Genomic DNA, 27,702 nt, shown 5'->3' with positions numbered 1-27,702 from the left:
ATTGCAAATTCAGTGGCCTTTTCTCAGTGTTCATCCTTGACCTCTGTTTTGTGACAGTCCTCTGGAATAAAAGAAGCCCTCCTGGGAAGACATAGAGTTCCCTTATTGACTCTTGCTTTCTACAGCTGGGCTCACAGTGCCATATTCCCCCAGTGTAGGTACGACTGTCAATAGGTTAAATCCTCGTCTGGGTACCCAGTTTTTGTCTAAGGAAAAGCCCATGGGCCAACCATAGACATTGGGGAAAACAATCTCTTAATGCCTTTGGATGCTGAGAATAGCATGTGAAACAGTGAGAATGAGTTCAATGCAAGGCTTTATTACAAGCAGTAGGAAAGAAAGGGAAAGAGGAAATGGGGACCTGACATAAACTCAGTCATGCATGCATACATACATACACACATGCACATATACAGATATGTATATAAACCAAGTATAATTCATGTAAGGGTGGTGCTGTATTTATTGAAAATCAGATACAAGTCCATTTAGCAGGAAGGAGGTACTCCAAGGTACTCTTCTGAGAGTGGGGTTCTTATATGATTTTGAGTACCCCCAGCTGATAGATTTGCATAGCAGGGATCAGGGCAAAATAGTATTTTGGGGGTTTGTAACCAGGAAGAACAACTGCTGTTAGGTCAGATATTATTTAGGGAACACAGCTGTACTAACCTTGGGAAAATATTGTCAGTATTTTTCCATGAGTATGTTCTGTAAGCTTACAACCTCCCTTAAGGAGAGACTATCATGGTGATCTCAAGACCACCAGCTCCAGTCTCATAACAACCTTGATACAACATTTAATACTGCTGACCACCTTTCCTTCCTGCATACTTTCTCCTCTCTGGGTTTTCATAACACTCTTTTTTTCTTGGTCCTCCTAACTGTATTATTGTTCCTTCTTTGTCTCCTTTGCTCTGGTGTCTCAGCATCATCCCATGTCGTATTCCTTAACTGTAATTGTGTCCAAGGTTCTGTCCTTGTTGGTCCCTCTTCTTTTCTCTCTCTACCACCTTTTTCCTTGGTGCTCTCATTGACTCCTCTCGTTCATTTATCATCCATCTCTGCAGAATCCAAGATCCATATATCCAGGCCTCATCTCATGTTTGAGCTATATTTCTTTGTCACCAAATGCCTTTGCAAATTTCCTACTGGATGTCCCACAGGCATCTGAAATTCAACACATCCAAAACAGAACTCATTATTTTCCCCCTCAAAACTTAATTTTCCTATTTCCATTGAGGATACCACCATCCTCCCAGTTACCTAGGCTTGCAAGCCTGGAATCATCCTTTATTCTTCTCTCCTTCAGCCTTTCTGTCTAATCAGTTGCCAAGTCTTGTTGATTCTACCTCCACACCTCTCATTCCTCTCCTTCCCTTCCCTTGTGTAGCTGCCACACTGGTGGCTTTATCATTTCTCACCAGGACTATTACAGTAGTCTTAGAATTGGTCTCCTTGCCTCAGGCCCCTTCCCTCTCTAGTCCTCCACCCAGCTGCTAAAATACTACTCAAACTAGTCTGACCCTATCACACACATCATCTCCTTTAAAAATCTCCAGTGCCTCCTCATTGCCCCTAGGATAAACTAGAAATTCCTTTGTTTGGTATTTAAACTCCTTCATTATGGTGTTCCAACCTACCTTTTTGGATTGTACTCATCACTCCCCTTCATACTATACTTAAGCCATCCAGTCAAACTGGCCTTCTTGCTTTTCCTCACCCATACCTTTGCACAGGTTGTCCTCCAGGTTTGGAATGCACGCCTTTACCTCTGCCTCCCAGAATCTCAGAACGCACCTCAAGAGCCACCTCCTACATAAAATCTTTCCTGATACTGTCAGCTGCTAGCGGTTCCCACCCCTACCCTCATGTTTACTCTGTACATGTTTTGTATTTATACATCTCCATGTTGTACATGTTCTTTTCCCCAGTATAAACTCCATGATCTAAGAGAGTGCCTTGTTCCTGGTAGGCTCTTAAATGCTTATTGATTAATATTTGATTTGTTACTGTGGGGTAGTTATTTAACCTCTTAGTGCCCCAGGCAACTCTATAACACTAAAAGATGAAGAATGGTTGTCATCTGCACTGATGAAGAAACTTTCCTCATTGTGAATTTCCTTTACAGATAAAATCATAGCACTGGACCAAAACTACTCATTTGTATTTTGTGGCTGTGCTATCCTTCTCTGCTGCTCAGTGAACCTTCCCTTGTAACAAAATGAGGAATGGTTATCTGGCTCTGTATGAAACATTGCACATCTCTAGTTCCTTACTTTCCTCTTCAAGGAAAGAAGAGTGCTGCCTCTCTTTTCAGGGACCAGATTGTTCGTTATAATAACAGTTTAATTTTGGTCTTTACAGTTACATTATTGTGGTCCTAGTATATTGTTTTTCTAGGTCTATTTACGTCATTCTGAGTCGTTTCACTCAAGGCCTCTTATGTTTCTCTGAATTTCTCATCTCCATTTCTTACACTACAGTAATATTACATTACATTCATAGTGTTGCTATGGATATTTGGTTAGGATTATATGCCCAAGATAGTCATTTTAACATATAGGTGTACGCGCATGCACATTGAAACAAAGAAAAAGAAACAAAGAAAAATCAACTAGCAATCAACATGCATTTATTAAATGCCTACTATTATGGCATTGTGCTAGACACAAAGCCAGCCAACAGCAAATCTATCTGTGCATATTGAATTTCATATCTGTAGTCCTCACCTCTTTCCTGAGAGGTAGAAAGTATGTTTCCTTATCAGTTCTCTAAAACCAATACTGTTCCTTACAGTTCATCAACATTGTTCCTGTTATTGTTGTTTATACTGTTACTATTTTCATTGTTATATTGTTCTCTTCATCCTGCTTTCTTTACTCTGTATCACTTCATATAAATCTTCCCTTGTTTCTCTCAATTCCTTATGTTATCTTGGGGGGGGGGGGACAATGAGGATTAAGTGACCTGTCCAGGGTCACATAGCTAGTAAGTGTCAAGTGTCTGAGGTCAGATTTGTACTCTGGTCCTCCTAAATCCAGGGCAGGTGCTTTATCTACTGCACCACCTATCTGCCCCCTATGTTATCTTTTTAATGATACAATAATAATCATTCACATACCACAAGTACCTTCTTAAAATCTAAGATAGGCAGTAATTTTCCCATAATTCCATGTTGGTCTCTCTAGATTGCTTCCCCTTAGGCCAAATTCCTGAAAGATCTTAGGCAATGAGAGCCTTCTTTCTCTTAACTCATATTCAACCTCCTGATATCTAGGGTGCATGTTAAATTACTCCCGGTTTTTTTTCCTTTTTTATTTTGACTCAATGAATGGTGAAATGGACACTTCCTCTCAAGGTTCTCATCCTTTCTTTTTTTTTTTTTTTTTTTTTGGTGAGGCATTTGGGGTTAAGTGACTTGCCCAGGGTCACACAGCTAGTAATTGTTAAGTGTCTGAGGCTGGATTTGAACTCAGGTCCTTTTGAATCCAGGGCTGGTGCTCTATCCACTGCGCCACCTAGCTGCCCCCTCTCATCGTTTCTTAAGAAGTAGCCAGTTCTTTTACATTGGGCAGGACAAGGTCTAGAACAGCAGTTCCTCTTCCTTGCTTCATATACCCTTTGAAAAATTGAAATTGTCATTAAAGCAGATCAAAAATTTATCAGCTGCTTTGCCATAATAGGCTGGGAAAACTCTTGTAGATACCAGGGTAGCACTGTAACCTGATGCTCAGTTCTAAGTACGATATTTTAGCAAGAACATTGATAAGCTGGATAGTGCCCTGGGGGAGGGCGACTAGGACAGTGAGAGAGAGTCTTGGAGAACATAGCATATGATTGAAGGTGAGAGTGGAGATGTTTAGCCTGTAGAATGGAAGGCTTGGGACATGATGGGAGGCAGCATGACGCAATGAAGAGTCCTGGTATTGTGGCTCTGCCCTGTTCCCTTCTTCCCCCTAAACCCACCACAAAGCACAGAATAGGTGCATTAACACATGTTTGTAGAATGCGGTATTTCCGGAGAATCTAGTAGAATATTCAGAGTAGATCCTAGAAGAATACCTTCAGGTATTCTGTATTTATTGGCGAACTTTTGTTGCAAAAGGTGCTGACAGGAATTGCTTATCAATTAAATTGATATTTTCATTACTTCAGTAGTCCCTTTAATCTCTGAAAGGACCTGAGTGCTATTTTTTAGTACTGTCAGTGGTATCTACTCTTGTGACTTTGTATGTGAAAAATTTTACAAGGAGGCCTAGAAAGATAAAATTTCCTATTTTGGGCAATAAATCGGTCATAATGTATAACCTGGGAACCTATAGAGTCATATAGCCTTTGTCAGATCCTGCTTGGAAGTGAGCATTTAGCTCTAACATCAAGGTAGGGGGAGATAAAATGGATTGCGGTAGCCTATTTTCAGGATAATTATAGAATCTCAGAGTTGGAAGTCACCTAGTCTGATCTTTCATCCAGTACAGGAATCCCCTTTACAATATCCAGAAGAGATGGTCATCAAGCTTTTGCTTAAACACTTCCACTAGTAGTCACCCTTGCTATAGTAGGATGGCTCTAATTGTTATATTCCAATATTCCAGTGGATATGTTATCTGCCTAATGTGGATATTCCCTCCAGCGACGCAGGGTGGCAACCTAGCTGTGTCTCTCTATCCTTTGTTTATCTCCCTCCATACCTTGCCCAAAAGGGGCCTTCCTGTCACTTTCTATAATACGGGGATAACCAATGGAGCAGACAGGCTGTCTTGCTTGTCCCACACTGCCACTATGTGATGGAGCCATTCTTTTTTTTCCTGATCATACTAATTCTCTGATGACATCCTTTATACCCACTTGTCACACATAGTCTCTTGTGTTGCATCCTTCTAATGCCCTCTATTTCCCTTTAGATGATCTTCAGGCACTATAACATTTCATTACTCTTAGCCATTTATTACTAGAAAAATGCTGGGGTTAAAAAGATGGGTTTTCCCCAAAGAAGTCATTGACCAAAAAACAAACAAACAAACAAGCAAACAAAAGGTTTCAAATACAATGAAATATTTATAGCATTACTTTTTTTTTTTAGTAGCAAAGAATTGGAAACAAAGTAGATGCTCATTGATGCTCATTGATTGGGGAATGCTAAATGAATGTTCCAAACAGTGTCACCTGCACCCTAGGTATTGTCTTCAACCTCCTCGTCCCTCTCCCACTGGAACTGATGTAGGAGGCAAAAAAAGGGTTAACAGAAAAACCTAGGACCTGAGCTCTAATTTAGATCTGAGCTCCAAGAGGGGCTATAACTTATAGGACCCCAGCTCTGAAAGGGATTAATGGGTAACTTGGACCTTCAATACAAGTCAGGGCCTAGGTTCTTGTTACCCACATTAATCAGCACTCATAACAAGAGGCCTTAACTATGACAATGATACATAGACAGGGTATAGAAATTCTAACTGATAAATGAAAATATTTTGAAATTAGGCATGGGAATGAAAAGGTAACATGCACAGAAAAGGCCAAATTTGTCCCCAGATTCACCTTATGACCCGTAAACCCCCAAAACACACCTCCATGGAAAAAGGTACCTGCCTCAGGGGTTGGCTCAAGCCCCCCAGGAACTCCAAATTAGAATAAACCCTCTCCTGTGCTTCCCAAGGAGGAAATGAGACTGATAAATCAATTTATCCATGCTATAAATATAACTGTCTTTCCTTTCTCTATTTGAGAGATACCTTTCTGTTTTTTTTCTGGTTCTCTCCCTGTGTTCACTCATGGTATTGCAATAAAACTTGGGAAACTGAGTCACTGAGTCTTGTAATTCTTTTGGGATGACTCACAATCAATCTGATCAATTAATTCCATCCCACATCAGAACCTTGGACTCTTTGGGGGGGGGTAATGGGGGCTAAGTGATTTGCCCAGGGTCACACAGCTGGTAAGTGTCAAGTGTCTGAGGTCGGATTTGAACTCAGGTACTCCTGAATCCAAGACCAGTGCTTTAGCCACTGCACCACCTAGCTGTCCCTAGAATTTTGGACTCTTGATACCAAAACCACCCTAGACTTCTGGAACTAGGCCTCCATGTCATTTCCTAGCTATTTCTAAACTGTACTGCCACATGAGTATAAACCTTTCTAGTTCCCCTTTATGTGTGGTCTTCTCTTATTAAAATGTAATCTGTTTGAGGGCAGAGACAGCTTTTCTTGCTTCTGTTTATCTCCCCAGGATTTAATAGAATGCCTAACACATAGTAAATATTTAATATGTGCTCTATTACTGCTTTGTAAGAAATGATGGGGGTAGCTAGGTGGTGCAGTGGATAGAGCACCGGCCCTGGATTCAGGAGGACCTGAGTTCAAATCCGGCCTCAGACACTTTACACTTACTAGCTATGTGACCCTAGGCAAGTCACTTAACCCCAATTGCCTCACAAAAAAAAAAAAGAAAGAAAGAAAGAAATGATGAATATGTACAGTAGAGGGAAGCATTGGAAGTTGTGACCTGATAAAAATCAAAGTTGGCATAGTCAGGAAAGCAATATATACAGTGTCAATGGAAAGAAAGACAACAAAAAAATAAAAACTGGATGATTCAAAATTGTAATGACCAAGCTTGGCCCAAAAGAAGAGATAGAAGAGGTCTCCCACTGCATCTAGGGCCGTCTCCAGTCATCCCCATCTATATCTTGCAATTGGACCCAGATGGATGGTTCTGGAGGAGAGAATAAGGCTGGTGACTTTTCACAGCCCTGCCTCACTTAAATCTAATTTACTAAAAGTCAAGACATCACCTTCTTGATGTCATTGGTCCTCTTTGAGAATGAAAGACAAACAACTGTAAGAACAACTGAAGAGGCTTCTCCCCGATTCTTGCAAAGGCAGGGGACTATGGCTGTAGAAGACTTTTTTGATAATGTTGGCTAGTTTTGCTGAACTATTTTTTCTCTCTTTTATTCTTATATATCTCTCTGGGAAGCAAAGGGAGAAAAGGGATACATTGGGAAATGCAGGTAATGTAAAAAGAAAACATGTTAATGAAAATGTATTTTTTTCAGATGTATTCTAAAGTTGATTTTTTAAATGGAAATAAGGGTAGCATGACTGGGAAGACAGACACACTAATAAACTATTGATGGAGCTGTGAATTGGTCCAACCATTATGGAAAAAAAACCTTTAGAATTATACAAGGAAAATACACTAAATTGTCTATATTCTTTGACCCAGCAATCCCACTACAGGACATATGCTCCAAAGAGGTCAATGACAAAAAGGTCCCAATATAGCAAAATATTGATAGCTCTCTTGTAGCAGCAAGGGGGGAGGGGGAAGCAAAATTCGTGTGTACCAACTGGGGAATGGTTAAAGAAATATATAAATGTAATTTATATTAGTGTAATGATATGTTATTACAGCATAAGAAATCACAAGTATGAGATAAAAATGGGAAGATTTGTATGAAATAATACATAGTAAGAAAACAAAACCAAGAAAATGATATACATAATGACTGAGATTTTCAGTGACTGTGCTGAATAGCTATTGTACTCTGAATTGTAATGAATCATCTCAGTCTTGAAGAACTGATAAGAAAATACCTTCCTCTGAAAAATGTGGAATGCTTCATATACTATTTGATGCAGTGTTAGTTGGCTTTGCTTAAATGTTTTCCTTTGTTAAGAAGAAAGGGTTCAGTGCAGTGTATCCTTTCTTTTTTTTAAACCAAAGGAATTTGGACTTTCATTTCTTGAAGAAGTTTGGAAAATACTGGTTAATTTCCCAAAAGCAATCCAGCCTGCAGTAACTTTTGCAATCCTTTTTGCAGTGACTGTCCAGATATAAGTACTAATAGATGAATTCTATACATTGCCCCACCCAATTATAGCATAATTTGCATACCATTGTCACAGACAGTAGGCATTCTTTATCTATTTTGTTTTTTCTTATGTGGTATTTAGGCCAAATCCTTAGGCAATCATGGATCTCATTTAAGAGGTTCTGTAATGTTTTGGGCCAAGATAGCATGAGCACAATGTCATCTATAAAAAGGAACCTCTTGAGGGGCAGCTAGGTGGCTCAGTGGATAGAGCACTAGCCCTGGAGTCAGGAGGACCTAAGTTCAGACACTTGACACTTACTAGCTGTGTGACCCTGGGCAAGTCACACTAACCCCCAGGTTGCCTCACCAAAAGAAAAAGAAAAGAAACAAACTCAAAAAGGAACCTCTTGGGGCAGCTAGGGGCGCAGTGGATAAAGCACTGGCCCTGGATTCAAGAGTACCTAAGTTCAAACTCGGCCTCAAACACTTAACACTTACTAGCTGTGTGACCCTGGGCAAGTCACTTAACCCCAATTGCCTTACCAAAAAAAAACAAAAAACAAAAAGGAACCTCTTGAGATCTCACCATCTGTAGGGAATCCCTCTCATTTGGACACTGTGCTGGGCATCTTCCTTGACAGTGATGGCTACCTTTTCTTCCCTGTTTTGTTCTCACTTGATGCTAATAACCAGAGGGTCATTGAGCAAAGTAATCTCTTATTGCTTCTTTCAGAGTATTTTCTTTAAATTTCGACATATGCTTTAAGAGACACTTTATTGGAGAATTATAAGATTTCTAGTTTCATATTTTTCGGGGGGGGGGGGGGAGCAGCTAGGCGGCACAGTGGATAAAGCACTGGCCCTGGATTCAGGAGTACCTGAGTTCAAATCTGGCCTTGGACACTTGACACTTACTAGCTGTGTGACCCTGGGCAAGTCACTTAACCCCCATTGCCCCGCAAAAAAAAAACAAAAAACAAACAAAACAACAAATTTTTCTCCCTCCCCAAGACATCAGGTAATCTGATATAGGTTATGTATGTACAATCACATTAAACTTATTTCTGCATTAATCATGTCATGAGAGAAGAATCAAAGCAAAAAGGAAAAACCTCAAAAAAAGAAAAACAACAACAAAAAACAATAGAAATAGTATGGTTCAATCTGCATTTAGATTCCACAGTTCTTTTTTTTTTCCTGTATTTGGAGAACATTTTCCATCATGAGTCCTTTGGAACTATCTTGGACCATTGCATTGCTGAGAAGAATCAAGTCTATCACAGTTGATCCACCCATAATGTTGTTGATACTTTATACAGTGTTCTGGTTCTGCTCATCTCACTCATTATCAGTTCATGCAAGTCCTTCCAGGTTTCTCTGAAATCCGCCTGCTCATCATTTCTTACAGCATAATAGTATTCCATTGCATTCATATACCACAACTTGTTCAGCCATTCCCAATTGATGGCCAACCCCTCATTTTCCAATTCCTTGCCACCATGAAAAGAGCACCTGTAAATATTTTTGTACATGTGGGTCCTTTTCCCTTCTCCATGATCTCCCTGGGAAAAAGATAAGGCAACTTTTTACTCTGTCAGATGAAAAGTTTCTTAGTAATCAGATTAAGTAAGCACAGTGAGATCTTGTATTCTCTATACCTTTTAGTCACTTTTATGATAGAAAAGATGTAGGCAACTGTGAAATATTATTTGCCATTGCCTGTCTGTTTATCAAGAATGTCATCAGTGCCTGAGTAGATTATTCTGACAACTATTTTATATAGATGGGAACATGGACATAGAAATTAGTCGTTATTGATATCTTTTTAGTTGCCTTTTGGGGTAATAAGCTCCTGAGGGTTTTGTTGGTTTTTTCTGCATCTTTGGTATCCTCCCCTCTTTCCTGTAACTTTTGAGAGTCCCTCAGTGCCTTCAGAATTGTGTCGCCATTAACACAAGCATCCTCCATGTGTCTTTGGTCTAATTGAGCTGCTTCCCCATCTTAATTTTCTTCAGTGTTTTTATGGGGGAAATTGGTGAGGGTTTGGGGTAGGGGGTTCTTAGGAATTCCTCTTTAAAGAATTACACTCTCTTGCATACAAATCCAATTAGAATAAAATAATAGTTTATTTAAGCATTAGGGAAAGGAAGAGAAGTCTGAGGACTTCTCATGGGGAGAGAAGGCATGGCACAGAGGCATGGCTCCTCTGAGATACCTTTCTTCTCCAGCAGGAGACAGGCAGATACTTTTATAGAGGACGGATGGTGGTCCGATGGGGTGATGGTCTGACTGTGGAAAGTTCCCTTATTGGGAGAGGACTGTCCCCCCCACTGGTAGTGACTGGGGAAGTTGGGTGAGGGGTGACTCTGGATCTCTCAAGCCATCTCTCTGCTCCTCATGCCACACCCAATGGGCTTATCTCTCTCTTTTTTTTTTTTTTTGGTGAGGCAATTGGGGTTAAGTGACTTGCCCAGGGTCACACAGCTAGTAAGTGTTCAGTGTCTGAGGCCCAGATTTGAACTCAGGTCCTCCTGAATCCAGGGCTGGTGCTTTATCCACAGCACACCTAGCTGCCCCCCCAATGGGCTTATCTCTTTAAGTGTGTCTGTCCCTTTGGTTTAGCTTTTCAAGGAGAAAGTTCTTGATTTTCCCCAAGAAACTTCTGAGGTACCCCAGGTCCATAACAAGTGCCATTTTCACTTTCTTCTATAGCACATTTAGGATTCTTATTTAGAGACCTAGATAGTGAAAAAGAGTTCGGTACAAGGGTTTTTTTTAATGGTTCTTTTCCCTTTTTGTGTGTGTATGTGTGTGGGGGTCCTTTCAGGCTTTTTCTTTCAAGCCCTTTGGGTGACTTAATTGGGTATTTCTCCAATGTCTCCTTAGATTTGTTTTTCTCCTCCACAGCTTTTTGCTCTTTTGTAATGTGGTACTACTCATAATCTTCTACCATCTCCTCTAATATTTTACAAACAAGTTTATTTTAAACCAATACTGCCTTTGGTTGCACAGCGCTCTTCTAGTGAGGAGATCAAATATTTGCTGACTAAAGTGGTTTCTAAGTTCTTTTGGTCTCCTCATTATGGAATTTGATTGACACTGGTTAAACTTTTAATCTGAAATTCCTATACTCAATGTTGATATCCCTTTACTTCGTTCATTTACTTGGGGGTGGGCTGGGGCAGGGAGGTGCTTTATTGTACACCATATATTTTTTCTAATTGTATGCCTTTCCGTTAGTTTTGTATTAATTTTGTAAATCAATTCAGTCAATAAATATTTGTTCAGTACCTACTATATGTCAAACACTGTCCTAAACTCTGGAGAAAAAGATAGTAAAAGACAGTCCCTGACTTCAAGGAGCTTACTATCTAATGGGGAAAAATGACACATAAAGGGAGACTGGGAAAGGGTGTGTAAGTACCTGCCTAGGGGCCATGATGGAGACCAGCCTGAAGGAGGGGAGCTGAAAAGGAAATGAAGAGATGATTGGCCTGAGAGCCTTTTTCCTTTGGGGGGGGGGGGAGACAGGGCAATGAGGGTTAAGTGATTTACCCAGGGTCACACAGCTAGTAAGTGTTAAGTGTCTGAGGCTGGATTTGAACTCAGGTCCTCTTGAATCCAGGGCCAGGGCCTTTTCCATTGCGCCATCTAGCTACCCCCAAGAGCCTTCTTTAAATGGAGACTGTGGTAGTTTTTTGTTCTCCCTTCCTGCCAGAGAATTCGAGAGGATGCTCAGGTATGAATAACAGGGCTAATGCTGTCTCACTATATAATTAGTTTCCTGATCAAGAGGTTCCTGTCAACATGGTGGAGTCCAGTTTTGATCCTTTGTCTTATGATTCATTTGGTTTGACTCACCTTATTTGGAAATGACTTCTACATAAGCAACAACTACTTACCTATCTGTTAAAATGGTAGTTGGGGTTTTTTGTGATATTATTTGGTACTCATCTTTAGCATATTCCAATTCTTTTCTGGAAGAAATTTGTCATTATAATATATGTATGCAGCTTCTATCTTATATTGAATCTAAATCTACTTCCTGACACCAGGACCTTTTGGTCCTAACTTTGCCCTTTAGACCAATACAAACCAAGGCAAATGCTTCTTTCCTCTGAAGCCTTCCAGGTAGTCTTAGAGTTGGAAGGGATCTCCAAGGCCATTTGGTCTACACTGTTCCAAATAAGAACATCTTCTACAATGTACTAACAAGTGGCCTTCTACTTTGTGGCCACCATTGGGAAAGAACTCAGTACTTCTCTTGGTGGCCCTCCTGTTTACTTAGTCAAAGCCTGGTTTGTTAGCAAGTTTTTCTGTATGTCAAATGTCAGTCTACTTCTCTGAGTTGCCCCTCATTCTATCAAGGAGAACATGCCTTATCTCTAGCCATTTGGGACCAGGAAGAGAAAGTCTTGGAGAAGAGTTTTCAGATGAGTTGAGTTAAGACTTTCAAGATGATTTATTTCGCAGGGTGGCTGCTTCAGATAACCTGGCAGGTCTGATGGACAGACTCATCCAGTAAACAATACATAAGAACAGTGAGCTCCAAATTCTTTTGTTTGTGCACCCCTATCAGCAAAATGTTTTTGAGCATATATCTTCAGTATATGTTCACTTATTTATCTTTATTATAATCTATTTATTTATTTATTTATTTATTTATTTATTTATTTAGTGAGGCGATTGGGGTTAAGTGACTTGCCCAGGGTCACACAGCTAGTAAGTATTAAGTGTTGAGGCCCGGATTTGAACTCAGGTACTCCTGACTCCAGGGTCAGTGCTCTATCTACTGCGCCACCTAGCTGCCCCTTATTTATCAATTACATGTATAAATATTGTGGGGACCAATTTTTAAATTAATTCTTTACAATATACTATGAGACTCACTATCCAACCAAAAACAAAAATGGAAATTTGGGTCTTATTCTTATTCTGGTCACTTCCCCAGAGTGTTTGCCATTAGCCATGAAATGACCAGGAGTGGAAAGAACAGGAAAGGGAGGTGGGAGGAAGGAATTTTCCCAATAATATCTGTTCAGCTACTGCTATGGGCGATAGAATAACAGGCTACAACCACCCTGAGAAACCAGTGCCTTGTTCCTGCATTGCAAATGGTGGGTCATGATGGGTGAAGGGTAGGTATAGTTGTGTTGGAGACAACTTCCACATTTTGACAGTTGAAGGGAGGATGGAGCCCATGTTCCCATTCTTCATTCAGTTGATCCCTATAACTCTTGCTGTCATGCCCATATTAGAACACTAGAAGAGGGAGCAAACAGGGACTCAAAGGACTAGGGGTGGTAGGAGTGAGGAACAGCAAGAGCCCTTGGGCCTGTAAAGCCTAGAGGCCCATAGGCAGTGAGGAGGCCTTCCCAGAGTTGGTGGGTCAATAACTTGTGCCTTCACTGCAGGACTCCAGTTTATCTTGCCTGATCCTAGGATCAGGATAAAAAAAGATCTTTCTGTCTGCTCCTAACCACTTCAAAATTAGAGACTTTATTACTCATCTAGGGAACCCCTTTAACAACCTGAACACATAACTCTTTTTTTTCTTTTTTCTTTTTTTTTTTCAGGGCAGTGTGGGTTAAGTGACTTGCCCAGGGTCACACAGCTAGTGAGTGGTCAAGTGTCTGAGGCTGAATTTGAACTCAGGTCCTCCTGAATCCAGGACTGGTGCTTTGTCCATTGCGCCACCTAGCTGCCCCCAACACATAATTCTTGAATGTCTACCACTACAACAATCTCCACATTATTTAAATTCACATTGACATAGGTGTACCTACTGTGTTGATAGTACTGAATTAGGAACTGGAAGAAATATAATGAAAACAGCAAAACAAGCCAGATGCCTTCTTTTGTAGGACAGCCTTTCAAATACTTGAAGACAGCTGTCTGTCCCTTCTGAGTCTTCTCTTCTGGCTAAACATCCCCCATTCCCTAAGTCAATCCTCATGTGATATTGATTCTAGGCCCTTCACCCTCCTTGTTGTCTTCTACTTGCCCTCCAGCATATCTGTGGCACTCCGCACTGGAATATAGTACTCCAGAGGTTGTCTGGCTAGAGCAGAGTACAGAAGTTATATCACTGCCTAGTTTTGGAAGCCACACTCTTAATGCAGCACAAGATCACTTTAGGCATTTTTTTGGTATTATATCATACTGCTGATTCTTATTTAGCCTGTGGTTCTCTCAAACCCACAGGTCTTTTTCATATAAACCATGCCTTCTCATCTTGTACTTATGAAATTGGTTTTGTTCCTATCCAAATTTTGTATTTTTTGGATTTAACCCAGTGCTTTAACTTTATCAATATCTTTTGGAATTCAGACTCTTATCCAGTGCGTTAGCAACCATGGAAGCTTGGTCTTAATGTGCAAATTTGTTGAGCTTGACATATGACTTTATTAAAATGTTAAACAACAGAGGGTAAAAGCATACTCCACTGGAGACTTCCAATTTGATGTCTGAATCTATTTAATTGTATTATCTAGTCCAATAATGCTCCAATTTTTCCTTTCCTGAAATCTCTGGTAAGTTGTGTCTACAATATTCTTCATGATCTACCAGAATAGTAGCCCTGTCCAAAAAGGAATAAGGTTAGCCTGGATTTGAACTGTTCCTGATGAAATAAGCTAATATCTTTGTAATCCCCTCTTCTCTCTTTAGTGATCTATTCTAGAATTTTCCCAGCAATCAAAGTCAAACTCACTGACATGTTTTACAGATTCTGTACTCCTGTTTTCCCTTTCTCCTTGTGGGCCATTTCCAATTTTCCACAATCTTTCAGATTTTATTCACAGCCTAGTTTTTTAATATCCAAGGATGTAGTTAATCATCTGGAGCTTATCTTGGGCATCAACTCAATTATTATCCTTTTTGTTTTGTGCAAAGATAATTATTGTCCTTGGCAAAGAAAACAAGTAAAGTAGCGGATTTGATCAGTTTTTCTTTTCTCTGTTATTTATCGTTGTCCCATCGTCTCTACACATTGGTCTTATCCCTTCTTGGACCCCTTTCTTCCCCTGATCTAGCAGAAAACTCCTTTTTATTGTCTTTAATATGCTCCACTAGCCTTAGTTCATTTGGAGCATTAGCACTCTTGACACTTGTTTTGTTTGGTTTGTTTGTTTGTTTGGTTTTTTTAGTGAGGCAATTGGGGTCTAAGTGACTTGCCCAGGGTCACACAGCTAATAAGTGTTATGTGTCTGAGGCCGGATTTGAACTCAGGTACTCCTGACTCCAGGGCCGGTGCTCTATCCACTGCGCCACCTAGCTGCCCCCGACACTTGTTGTATAGGACTGTGCATGAACTATTACTTGCCCTTGTTCCGTCTGCTATTAAAAATTTATTTTTATTTATCTTTTTCTCCCCTTGTATCCCTCCCTCCTAAAGCCGCTGTTTTATAACAAATTCAGCAAATCAATCAATACATTGAAAAAAATCTGATATTCACAATATGAATGGAAGCAAGCAAATTTTCATAATCTCTTCTTTAGGACCAACTTTATGCTTTTATAATTTTGCAACATCCATTTCCCATTGTTTTATGGTTGTTCTCATTTACATTGTTATAGTCATTGTATATATGTGTTTCTTTGCTTCCTTTACTTTGCATTAGTTCATGAAAGTTGATGCTTCTCTGTTTTCATCATTTTTGTCATTTCTTATATGCACAATATTCCATTACATTCATGTAACACAGTTTGTTTCACCATTCCCCAAGTGATAGCCATATATTTTATTTCTAGCTCTTTGCTACCACAAAAAGTGCTGCTACAAATATTTTTGTATATATGGAGCTTTTTTAATCAGTGACCTCCTTGGGGTATAGACCTAGCTGTGGAATCTCTGGATCAAGGGGCATGGACATTTTAGTCCTGTTGTTTGCACAATTCCAAATTGCTTTAGAGAGTGCACATAACTTTTTTTTTCTTAATTTATTTATTTGCAGGGCAATGAGGGTTAAGTGACTTGCCAGGGTCACACAGTAGTAAGTGTCAAGTATCTGAGGTCAGATTTGAACTCAGGTCCTCCTGAATCCAGGACTGTTACTTTTATCCACTGTACACCTAGCTGCCCCCCATTGATAACTTTTTAAAATTCAACTGGTCAGTTTAAATCCCTGTGCATCACATCGTCACTTCAGTTAAATCTCATTTCTTTTCCTCATTGGAATTGTTTCCCTTTTCTTGCACAGAATTTCCATGTTTAGGTTTTTCCAACCCTTCTGGGCTGACTTATCCTATAAAGAATTTTAGTCCATGAGGTTCTACTGTTAACCCTTTGAAATGTGCTTTCCCCAAATCATATAGTGCATACCTAGCCTTCCCAATTATAAATTCTGAGAGTGTAGTTAGTTTCTCCCATAGTTATATCATTTCCATCCCAGCAACCTTGTATATCTCCCAGTTAGTAAAAGTCACCATCTTTTCATATTACCTTTTACCCTTACCCTCACCCTTTCCTCCTCTTTCTTCTCCATTCCCTACATTATGTGTATATAGTTGTATAATTTGAATACAGCATTCGTATTCCTCCAAGTCTTCTCTTGTCCCAGCTAAGCTCCCATGAAAAGAACTTACAGAAACCAACATCATTTATCCTTGTTAGGTGTGAAGTGTAGGACTAGAAATTGCTGTCTCTCTCGCTGATGTATGTATACTGAATCTCTCTTTGCAGTAGTTATTATCGAATCTGTTTTGACTAGACTGTTCCTGGAAATGTGATGCTTAAGATTACTAAATTATAGCTCGCATTTATAGATACTCTAAGGTAAATGCATTTTTATCACATCAACTCTTTGAGGTGTATAGATGATGTATGTAAAAGAACTATGTAATAACTGTTATTATTAGGATTATAGTATCCAGATCTGGAAGGAAGCTGTAGAGATCATCGTGTCTGCTCCCTTATTTAAAATAATTGAGAACCATAGAGGTTAAAATATTTGCCCAAGGTTATTTAAGTAGGTAGTCAGTAGCAGAGATAGGTGGTGGAGTGGATAAAATATTCAGGGCCTGAATCAAGAAGAATGATCTTCTGAGTTCAAATCTAGCCTTAGATACTTACTAGCTGTGTGACCCTGGGCAAGTCACTTAACCAGTTTGCCCTAGTTTGCTCATCTGTCAAATGAACTGGAGAAAGAAATTGGCAAAAAAATTCCAGTATCTTTGCCAAGAAAACCCCAAATAGGGTCAGAAAGAGTCAGATGACTCTGAAATGACTGAGTAGCAAAGGCAAAGCTAACTGGTATTCAGACCATACATTCAAACTCCAAATCCTATGCTCTTTCCACTATAATAATGTACGGTTAGTTCTTCCTGTTCTACTATACAAATGAGATCTTGCCCAAATTGTAACAAGCCATCAACCAGCTTTATATTCATATCCTGTTTTATATTGTAAATATATACAGATCTTATCTACTCTTCTAGAGTATAAGTTTCTGCAGGTCAGACATAATAATGTCTTAGCTCATTTCAGGGCCAGGCACAGAATAATAGAATGTCCAAGGTGGAAGAGACCTTGCAGATGCTCTAGATTAATCCCTCACACTGCTGAAAAGGAAACATGCCCAAAAGGTCCTAGAGTAGGAATAATAGCAAAGCTGGACTAGAAGCCACCATAGGTGCTGAATTAATAAGAAGTTTCAGGGAAGCAGTTTTCAGCTCATTATATTTCAGGAGTAAATCAACATTTACTTTTGTCTAGCTCAGTGAAGGACCACACCTAGATAATGGACTTTGCCTTAAGGAACTTGAGGAGGGTCTTTTACATTCTACTCCCTGATGCCATCTGTAGAGTTCATTTTTAATGTAGACCACCCCTCAAGTCATGTCAACCAATGGAATTGATTGATGCTAACAATTAGTTTTGATCAATGTATAAGGACCCCCACCCGCACCCCCACCATCAAAAGAGGATAAAACCCTTGGCTGAGCCAGGGCAACTCTTGACTTGGCCCCTCCCTCTTGAGACAGCAGTCTGGACTATGAAAGTTAGGGAGAACGTGGTGGTCAATCCTTTACTGATATAGTAATAAAATCTTAAAATGCTTACAGCCAATATCCACCGCAATTTTTTTGGTTTTGGTTTTGGTTTGGGGGGGGGGGGTGTCAGAAGTTTTTTTTGGTGGGAAAATGAGAGTTAAGTGACTTTCCCAAGCTCACACAGCTAATAAGTGTCAAGTGTCTGAGGCCGCATTTGAACTCAGGTCCTCCTGAATCCAGGGCCAGTTCTTTATCCAATGTTCCACCTAGCTGCCCCCCACAATTATTATTATTATTATTTTGGTGAGGGCAATTGGGGATAAGAAATTTGCCCAGAGTCACACAGCTAGTAAATGTTAAGTGTCTGAGGCCAGATTTGAACTCAGGTCCTCCTGAATCCAGGCCAGTGCTCTATCCACTGCGTCACCTAGCTGCCCCCACAATTAATTTTTTAAAATAGTCTAATTATTTAAGAAACACAATTCTAAGAGACAGGAGGTAGGGGAGGGCAAGGCCAAAGACACTGGGATGAGAAATGAAATGTCCTATTGATATAGGAGGTGAAAAAAAGGGTTAACAGAAAAACCTAAGATCCAAGCCCTAATTCAGATATTAGCTCCAAAAGGGAGTCAGACCCCAGTTAATGGATAACTTACAAATCAGGATGCTAGGTTATCATACCCACAGTGATCAGTACCCATAACGGGACCATAAAGGGTCAGGTCATATAACGATAAGACCTTAAATAAAATGACAAGGTATAGAAATTCTAATGAAAACTCTGAAACTAGCCATGGGAAACAGAAAGAGACATTCGCAAAAAAGGCCAAATTTGTCCCCAGATTCACCTTATGACTTGTAAACCCCCAAAACACACCTCCACTGAAAAAGGTACCTGCCTTGGGGGTTGGCTTAGGACCCCAGGAACTCCAAATTAGGATAAACCCTCCCCTGTATCTCCCTAAGGTGGAGATTATTATAATGAGTAGGACAGGCCTTCCCTTGTACCTCCCCAAGGTGGAGATTATTATAATGAGACTGATAATCAATTTATCTATAGTATAAATATAACTGTCTTTTCTTTCACTATTCAAGAGACACCTTACCACTATTCTGGTTCTCTCCCTGTGGTCACCCACAGTATTGCAATAAAACTTGGAAACTGAGTCACTGAGTCTTGTAATTCTTTTGGGACGACTCCGACCAATTTGACCCCAAATTCTGCCCACATCATTATGAGAGGTCTTTTCTACCAGTTTGAACCATTCGAGAATGGAATGAAACCTAGATGAGCATTCCTTGTTAGGGATATTGTGAATGGGATTAATTTCTGAGAATTATTGTATTAGATAATTTTAAGGATCTTTCCAATTTCTAGATGCTCCGATTCTACCCCCTGGGGCCATAGGGAATTCTTTTCTGTGTTCTGCTTGATAATAACCCTTTAGGTATTTGAAGACAGTGATTGTTATAAGGAAAATGGGGGTGGGGGTTTGGGTAAGGGATAGGGGTTGGGGTCCTTAGGAATTCTTCTTTAAAGAATCACACCCTCTTGCACACAAATCCAGTAGAATAAGATAATAGTTTATTTAGGTGCTGGGGAAGGGAAACCAAGAGAGAAATCCTTGGACTTCTCATGGGGAGAAGGCATAGCACAGAGCATGGCTCTGAGATACCAATCTCCTCCAGCAGGAGACAGGCAGGTACTTTTATAGAGGATGATGGGGATGATCATCTGACTGTAGAAAGTTCCCTTATTGAGGGAGGACCATCTCCCACTGGTGGTGGATGAGGAATTGGGTTAGGGGTGGCTGCTGATCTCTCAAGCCATCTCTCTCTTCCTCCTGCCACAAAGGCTGCAGCCACACCTAATGTTATCTCCCCCAGGGGTAGGGAGACTGGAATGAAGGGTGGTGGTCCCTGAGCTAGCTCAGTCCCAATCAGGTTCCACTTATCTCTTTAGGTGTATCTGTCCTTTGGTTTAGTTTCTCAAGGAGAAGGTTCTTTGATGTACCCCCAGAAACTTCTGGGGTGCTAGACCCACAACAGTGATCATGTTACCTTAGATTTTTATTTCAGCTCCAGTGTCTGTTATCCTAAAAGTCGTCCTGGCCCTTAACTTGTTTCTTGTCATACTTAACCTTTTTTGTTTTCATTCTTTCATTCAACAAATGTTTATTAGGCACCCGGTAGATACCTGAAATAGAAGGTGTAAACAATCCGGTCCTTGCCTTCTGGGAACTTGGTGAAATGTAGGGAGGAGGGGGAAACTGGGCCTTTGGAGGAAAGGGAGATTTAAATAGGCAAGAACATGAATGAGTCCGTTCTAACCATGGAGGTAGGAGAGGGTCCAGTTTTTTGTTTTTTTGTTTGTTTGTTTGTTTGTTTGTTTTTTAGTGAGGCAATTGGGGTTAAGTGACTTGCCTAGGGTCACACAGCTAGTAAGTGTTATGTGTCTGAGGCCGGACTTGAACTCAGGTACTCCTGACTCCAGGGCCGGTGCTCTATCCACTGTGCCACCTAGCTGCCCCGAGGGTCCAGTTTTAATAAAGAGAAAATGGAGCCCTTTGTCGTGATCCTTTTTGTTTCCTGCATCCTTGTGTCTGTTTTGAAGCTTTCTCACTAATGTGAATTAAAGGAGGCTGGCTTTGGGTCTTCCTTTCACCTTGTAACTCTAACCCTTGAATTTCCTGGGGCAACTTAGCTGAAGTAAGATAGTAAGATTCTTTTTCCGAAGAGAAGGAACTGAAGTAAATTATTGGATTTAATCAAACTGAAAGCCAAAAGAGGTTGTAAGTATCTTTCTAAGCAACAGATTACATAGGAATGGGACAGAGGCTAGTGTGTAGTATACTGGGGCAAAATGGACTGTATTGGCTCCTAATCAGCTGTATTTAGTCTCTTTTATAGGAGGATGTAGTTTCATCACTATCCTCACTGAAAAATGTTTTTCAATTACCTATTAGACTTGGATTCTGGCCTGGAGGGATTTATAGTATAGAAGGTCATAGGATTTAGAAGTAGAAGGGTCCTTAAAGACTATATCTAGGAAGAACCTGAGGCCCAAGAGAAGTTAAGTAATTTGCCCAACATTACACAAATAGTAAAAGTGGTTCCTAATTTAGGTCTTCTGACTCCAAATCCATTTTTCTTCCCACTGTGTTAGCATTACTTCAGGTCAGTTCACCATTTATCTAGCATATATTCCATTTGGATACCCCTGGACTAGACTGTGGAAGAAATACAAAGATGAGTAAGATCCTTATTCCTGCCCACACAAAGCTTGTAATCTAATAGGGAAAATGAGACACACATACAAGTAACTATAATGTGAGATGGAGCAGTCAATTCAATGGACATTTACCTAGTAACTACTGTAATAGGCATTGGGGTTACAAAGTAAAAAGCAACATAGACCTTGCCCTCAAAGAATTTACAACCTAACGGGAAGAGTAGGCTTCCGCCAGTCGCGAATGACCATGGATCAGCGCCTTGAAAAAGCCACAGGCCACTATGTGGCTGTGCAGTCCGATACAGGAGCTGCAGCTCCTGCTGCAATGAGGACATCGGAAAACTGTGCTCTCTGTTGCCCGTTGGTTCCTGTATCTCATTCGTTTTTCTTCCTCCAGAGCTTGGAGGCCCATCTCAGCTGGGAGCAAGCTGCTCCTGAGTACTGACTCCATCCTCGAGGTCTTTGGCCTGAGGCTAACTCACTATAGAGTAGGTCTTTAGGAATGTGCCCATCTTGCATGCAGTGCACATGACCGAGCCAGCACAGCCATCTTTGTTTCAGTAGCATGTAGATGCTCAGAACTTGCGCGTGCGCGTTGGAGCACTCCTGTGTTGGTGATCCTGTCTGACCAAGATATGCCAAGGATGCACCAAAGGTCAGCGCATGTGGAAGCTGTTAAGCTTCTTCTCTTGTCTAGTGTATATAGTCCATGTTTCTCTGCCATACAGTAAGGTACTCAGGACACATGCTCTATAGACGGCAAATTTGGTTTGTCTTGTCGGTTTACTGTTTGCCTAGACACGCTTGGCAAGCTTAGACATGCTTGAAGTAGCTTTTCCAATCCTCTGATTGATCTCAGAATCAAGTGACAAATTGTCACTGACAATAGAGCCAAGATATGAGAATTGGCTTAGGACATCCAGCTGGTAGCTATCAATGTGTATCAGTGGAGGCGACATAGCACTCTGACACAGACTTTCGTCTTTTTAAGATTAATGGTTAGACCAAAGTCATGCAAGCTTGGAAGAAACAATCCATCAAGGTCTGCAATTCACGCTCTGAATGACAGGCAAGTGTGGCATCATCGGCGAAAAGCAGCTCTCTACAGGTGCTACCCCTCACTCTGGTTTTGGATCTCAGACGTGAAACATTGAACAGGCCTCCATCCGACCGGGGAATGCAGATAGATGCCATCAGTTGACGAACCAAAAGCATGACGTAACAGCATGGAGAAGACAATTCCAAACAGAGTGGGAGCAAGCACACATCCCTTTCTTGACTCTGCTGTTTATGCTGAATGCTTCAGAGGTGTTGCCTTCAAACTGTATGACACCCTGCATGTTGCAATGAAAAGAGCGAATCAGGCTATGGAGTTTAGGAGGGCAACCAATTCTTGAGAGAATTTTGAAAAGACCTTCTCTGTTAACCATATCAAACGCTTTGGTCAGTCTATGAAGGCAATGAAGAGGAGTTTTCTTTGTTCTCTGCACTTTTCTTGCAGTTGGCAAAGCGAGAAAATCATATCTATAGTTGACCTCCCTGCTTGAAAGCCACATTGTGATTGGGGTAAACACGGTCAGCAAATTTACGTAGTCTAAGCAAGATGACCTTGGCAAACATCTTCCTAACAATGATGAGAAGTGAAATTCCTCTGAAGTTGTTACAGTCACTCCTGTCTCCACTGTTATTATAAATGCTCTAAAAACGTTCTCTTAAAACCCCTGCATGAATTGTTGTACCTGTGTTGGAAAGAAGGTGAAGTGCCATAGGATATGCATGATGCCTGTATAGTTACTCTTTATAAGAACAGGAAGAAAGAATACTATTATTTTACAAGGTAAAATGTGATGAGGACAAAGGAGAGATCCAAAGTGCTAAAGGAAATATACAAGTGTGAGAGGTGCAGTGTTGTTATTTGAGGGCCAAGAAAAGAAAAATCCTGTTTTGCCTGGGATTGGGGTGGAGTGGATTGGATCAGGAAAGGCTTCATGATAAAAGGTGACATTTGTGCTGTATCCTGAAAATCATAGATCCTGAATGAGAGAGGAAGGGTCTGGGAAGGGACATTACAGCCTTTCCTATGAGGCTATTCTGTATTATTTTATTTTGGTTTTGTTGTTTTTTTTTTGCAGGGCAATGAAGGTAAGTGACTTGCCCAGGGTCACACAGCTAGTAAGTGTCAAGTGTCTGAGGTCAGATTTGAACTTAGGTCCTCCTGAATCCAGGGCAGGTGCTTTATCCACTGCGCCACCTAGCTGCCCCCTATTTTGTATTATTGATCACCATTTTATGTAGTTGAGCCTGTCACAGGGGAAATAGGTGGTGTGGGGGTCCTTAGGTATTCCTCTTTAAAGAATTACAACTCTCTCACAAGGTCCAATTAGAATAAAGTGGTCCTTCGAGAAGATATGGGAAAATTGGAACACTAATGCACTGTTGGTGGAGCTGTGAACTGATCCAACCATTCTGGAGAGCAATTTTTAACCATGTCCAAAAGGCTATAAAACTGTGCAATACCACTACTGGGTCTATGTTATGGGGAAATAGGGTGGGGGTTTGGGATAGGGGTTCTTAGTGTTATGGGGAAATAGAGTAGGGGGTTTGGGAAAGGAGTAGGGGTCCTTAGCAGTTCCTCTTTAAAGACTTATACCCTCTTTCACACAAATCCAATAGAATAAGATAATAGTTTATTTAGGGGCTAGGGAAAGGAAACCAAGAGAGAAATCCCTGGACTTCTTCTCATGGGGAGAAGGCATGGCACAGAGCATGGCTCTGAGATACCAATCTCCTCAAGCAGGAGACAGGCAGGTACTTTTATAGAGGACTGATGGGGGTGATCATCTGACTGGAAAGTTCCTTTACTGAGGGAGGACCATCCCCCACTGGTGGTGGCTGGGGGAATTGGGTGAGGGGTGGCTGCTGATCTCTCAAGCCATCTCTCTCCTCCTGCTGCCACAAAGGCAGCAACCACACCTAATCTTATCTCCTCAAGGGTGGAATGAAAGGTGGTAGTCCTAGAGCTGGCTCAGTCCTGATCCACTGCCACTTATCTCTTTAGGTGTATCTGTCCTTTGGTTTAGTTTCTCGAGGAGAAGGTTCTTTGATGTACCCCAGAAAACTTCTGGGGTGCTAGGTCTATAACATTAGGAATTCCTCTTTAAAGAACTATACCCTCTTGCACACAAATCCAATTAGAATAAAATAATAGTTTATTTAGGGTGCTAGAGAAAGGAAACCAAGAGAGAAATCCTTGGATTTCTCATGGGGAGAAGACATAGCACAGAGGCGTGGCTCTGAGATACCTATCTCCTCGAGCAGGAGACAGGCAGGTACTTTTGTAGAAGTCCGATGGTGGTCAGATGAGGTGATCAACTGACTGTGGAAAGTTCCCCTATTGAGGGAGGACCGCCCCCCACTGGTGGTGACTGGGGGAAGTTGGGTGAGGGGTGGCTCTGGATCTCTCAAGCCATCTCTCTGCTCCTCAGGCCACAAAGGCAGCAGCCACACCCACTCTCATCTCCCTGAGGGGTTGGGGAGACTGGTTAGGTGTGTCTATCCTTTGGTTTAGTTTCTCAAGGAGAAGGTTCTTTTGATTTACCCCAGAGAATTTTGGGGGTGCTAGGCCTATAACAGTCTATATCCCAAAGATCATAAAAAAGGGGGAAATGATTCATATGTACAAAAATATTCATAGCTGCTTTTTGTGGTAGCAAAGAATTGGAAATTGAGGGAATCCCCATCAATTGAGGAAAGGCTAAACAAGTTGTGGTTTTAGGTTTTTCTATTAACTCCTTTTTTGCCTCCTATATCAATAGAATACTATTGTGCTGTAAGAAATGATAAGCAGATGGATTTCAGAAAAACTTGGAAAGATTTACATGAATTGATGCTGAGTGAAATGAGCAGAACCAAGAGAACATTGTACACAATATCAACAACATTTTGTGATGATCAGCTGCAATAAACTTAACTCTTCTCAGCAATACAATTGATGTGGGCTAGAATTTGGGGGTCCAATTGATTGTGAGTCATCGCAAAGAATTATAAGACTCAGTGACTCAGTTTCCCAAATTTTATTGCAATACTGTGGGTGACCACAGGGAGAGAACCCAGAATAGTAGAAAGGTGTCTCTTGAATAGTGAAAGAAAAGACAGTATATTTATACCTATACATAAATTGATTATCAGTCTCATTATAATAATCTCACCTTGGGGAGGTACCAGGGAGGGCCTGTCCTACTCATTATACTATTCTCCACCTAGGGGTGTTACAGGGGAGGGTTTATCCTAATTTGGAGTTCCTGGGGGTCCTAAGCCAACCCCCAAGGCAGGTACCTTTTTCAGTGGAGATGTGTGTTTTGGGGGTTTACAAGTCATAAGGTGAATCTGGGGACAAATTTGGCCTTTTCTGCACGTCTCTTTCTCTGATTCCCATGGCTAGTTTCAAAATATAATCATTTTTCATTAGAATTTCTATAGGTCGTCTTTTTCCTTTATTGTTATTTTGACCTGATCTGTTCTGGTCCGTTATGGATGTTGATCACTATGGGTATGAGAACCTAACATATGTTATCCATTAACTGGGATCTGACTCCCTTTTAGAGCTAATATCTGTACTAGAGCTTGGGTCTTAGGTTTTTCTATTTACCATTTTTTCACCTCCTACATCACAATGATCCAAGACAGTGTCAAAAGACTTATGGTGGAAAATGCTCTCCACATTCAGAAAAGGAACTATGGCGACCGAAGCATAATTTACACTTTTGTTGTTGCTTTTTTGTTATTGTTCTTGTTTATTCCCTCTTGCATTTTTTTTCCTTCTGTTCTGATTAATGTGGAAATATGTTTAACATGATAGTAATGTATAATCTATATCAAATTGCTTGCTGGCCTCGGGAGGCAGGAGGGAAAGGAGGGTGGGAGAAAAATTAGGAACTCAAAAAACATCTTTATATGTGACTGAGAAAAAATTTTAAAAATTAATTTAAGGGGCAGCTAGGTGGCATAGTGGATAGAGCACTGGCCCTGGATTCAGGAGGACCTGAGTTAAAATCCAGCCTCAGACCCATGACACTTACTAGCTGTGTGACCCTGGGCAAGTCACTTAACCCCAATTGCCTCACCACCAACCCAAATAACAATTTTTTTAAAAGAATAAAGTGGTCTTTTGAGGGGGGGGCGGGGCACTAGAGAAAGTGACCAAGAGGGAAGTTAAAGACTTCCTGGAGGGGAGGAGATGGCTTAGAGACATCTTTCTCAGACAGGCCAAAGCTTTTATAGACAATGGAAAGTTCCCTTTTGGGGGTAAGGAAAGCTTGAATGAGGGATGAGATGTTTCTTTTGGAATGAAGACTATAATGTCATTTCTTTGGGGGGGATTAATGTAATAAACATTTTTATTTATTTATAGTTTGGGTTTCCAAGTTTTATCCTTCCTTCCCTTACCCTACCCTGAAGCCTCAAGCAATCAGATATGGGTTATACATGTACGATTATGTAAATAACTTTTTGAATTGTTCTTTGATAATAAACGTATAAATTTTATATCAAAAAAAGACTGCCATATAGAACCACCGGAAAACAGCAAATATAAAATGGTTTGGCCTTCTCAGACAAAAATACTTGTCAGTAGCAGGATTGATCGGGGTTTATTTTCAGTGACTTTATCTGTCCATTGGGTGATGCTCCCCAGAATCTCCAAGGCATCATGGCATGGTGCCAGGAATATTGAATTTAAAGTCAGAAGACTTGAGTTTGGGTACCAGCTTTGCTACTTACCATGTATATAATATTGAGCAAATCACTTAACCTTTCTGTTCCTCAGCTTCCTCATCAGAGTGAGGGAGATGGATTAAATGATGGCTTAGGACCCTTCAACTCAAAAACCTATGATCCTTTTTTTTTTTTTTTTTTTTTAGTGAGGCGATTGGGGTTAAGTGACTTGCCCAGTGTCACACAGCTAGTAAGTGTTAAGTGTCTGAGGCCGGATTTGAACTCAGGTACTCCTGACTCCAGGGCCGGTGCTCTATCCACTGCACCATCTAGCTGCCCCTTATGATCCTTTTTGCCTTATCAAATCTGACTTCTCTTCTTTGCAGGGCTGGTTGCTGCCACGGGCACTAGGGCTTCTCTCTCTTGTTTGTGGAACAAGTTCCTTCTATGTTCCTGGGGTTGCACCAATCAACTTCCACCAGAATGACCCTGTAGAAATCAAGGTAAGTATATACTACACTTGCAGAGAGAAAGAGAGAACAGAGAGAATCCTTGGTTTAACAGAATTCTTCATCCTTAGATAGGAGAGGAAGGTGCTGAAGTAAACAGTAAAGGGTACTGCTTGCCTTTACTTTGGACTGGCTCCTCATTTCTCTAGTATTTTGGCTTTTGGACTAGAGAAATGGCCATCCTGACCTCTTTATGTATCCAACTGGTAAAACATTCACTAGGCCTGGAGTTTAGTGTAGTTTAAGTCATTTTAGTGTGGCTTAGGTTGTGGGGTTTTGGGGGTTTTTTTGCGGGGGGGGTGGGGTGTTTTTTAATTCCTGGTTGCTAGGGTTTGGTCACAGGTGCTGTACCATCTAAAGCCCCTCTTTGTTTCAGTTTTACCCCGAGTGTGGCTATAAGAGAGGAGCTTTACCTAACAGATAAAGAAGAGACCTTG

At 40.8% G+C, this 27,702-nt stretch overlaps 1 protein-coding gene across 2 annotated transcripts in view; it reads left to right on the top strand.

Moving 5' to 3' along the window:
* The window catches only part of TM9SF4 (transmembrane 9 superfamily member 4), a 76,838-nt gene that overhangs the window by 12,858 nt on the left and 36,278 nt on the right, over window positions 1–27,702 (top strand). Inside the window, exons 1-2 of one of the 2 annotated variants that reach the window (XM_043983745.1) lie at window positions 6,971–7,012; window positions 27,143–27,259. In XM_043983745.1, the coding sequence (XP_043839680.1) occupies window positions 7,007–7,012; window positions 27,143–27,259 (123 nt within the window). In that variant the 5' untranslated portion in view covers window positions 6,971–7,006. Of the gene's footprint in view, window positions 1–6,970; window positions 7,013–27,142; window positions 27,260–27,702 lie in introns of those variants that run through there. The other variant, XM_043983744.1, reaches the window with a different exon arrangement.

The sequence above is a fragment of the Dromiciops gliroides genome, chromosome 2 (genome assembly GCF_019393635.1).
Source record: "Dromiciops gliroides isolate mDroGli1 chromosome 2, mDroGli1.pri, whole genome shotgun sequence".
NCBI classification, from domain to species: domain Eukaryota; kingdom Metazoa; phylum Chordata; class Mammalia; order Microbiotheria; family Microbiotheriidae; genus Dromiciops; species Dromiciops gliroides.
The sequence above is the reverse complement of the archived record's forward strand: the minus strand, read 5'-3'. Positions and strand labels throughout refer to the sequence as shown.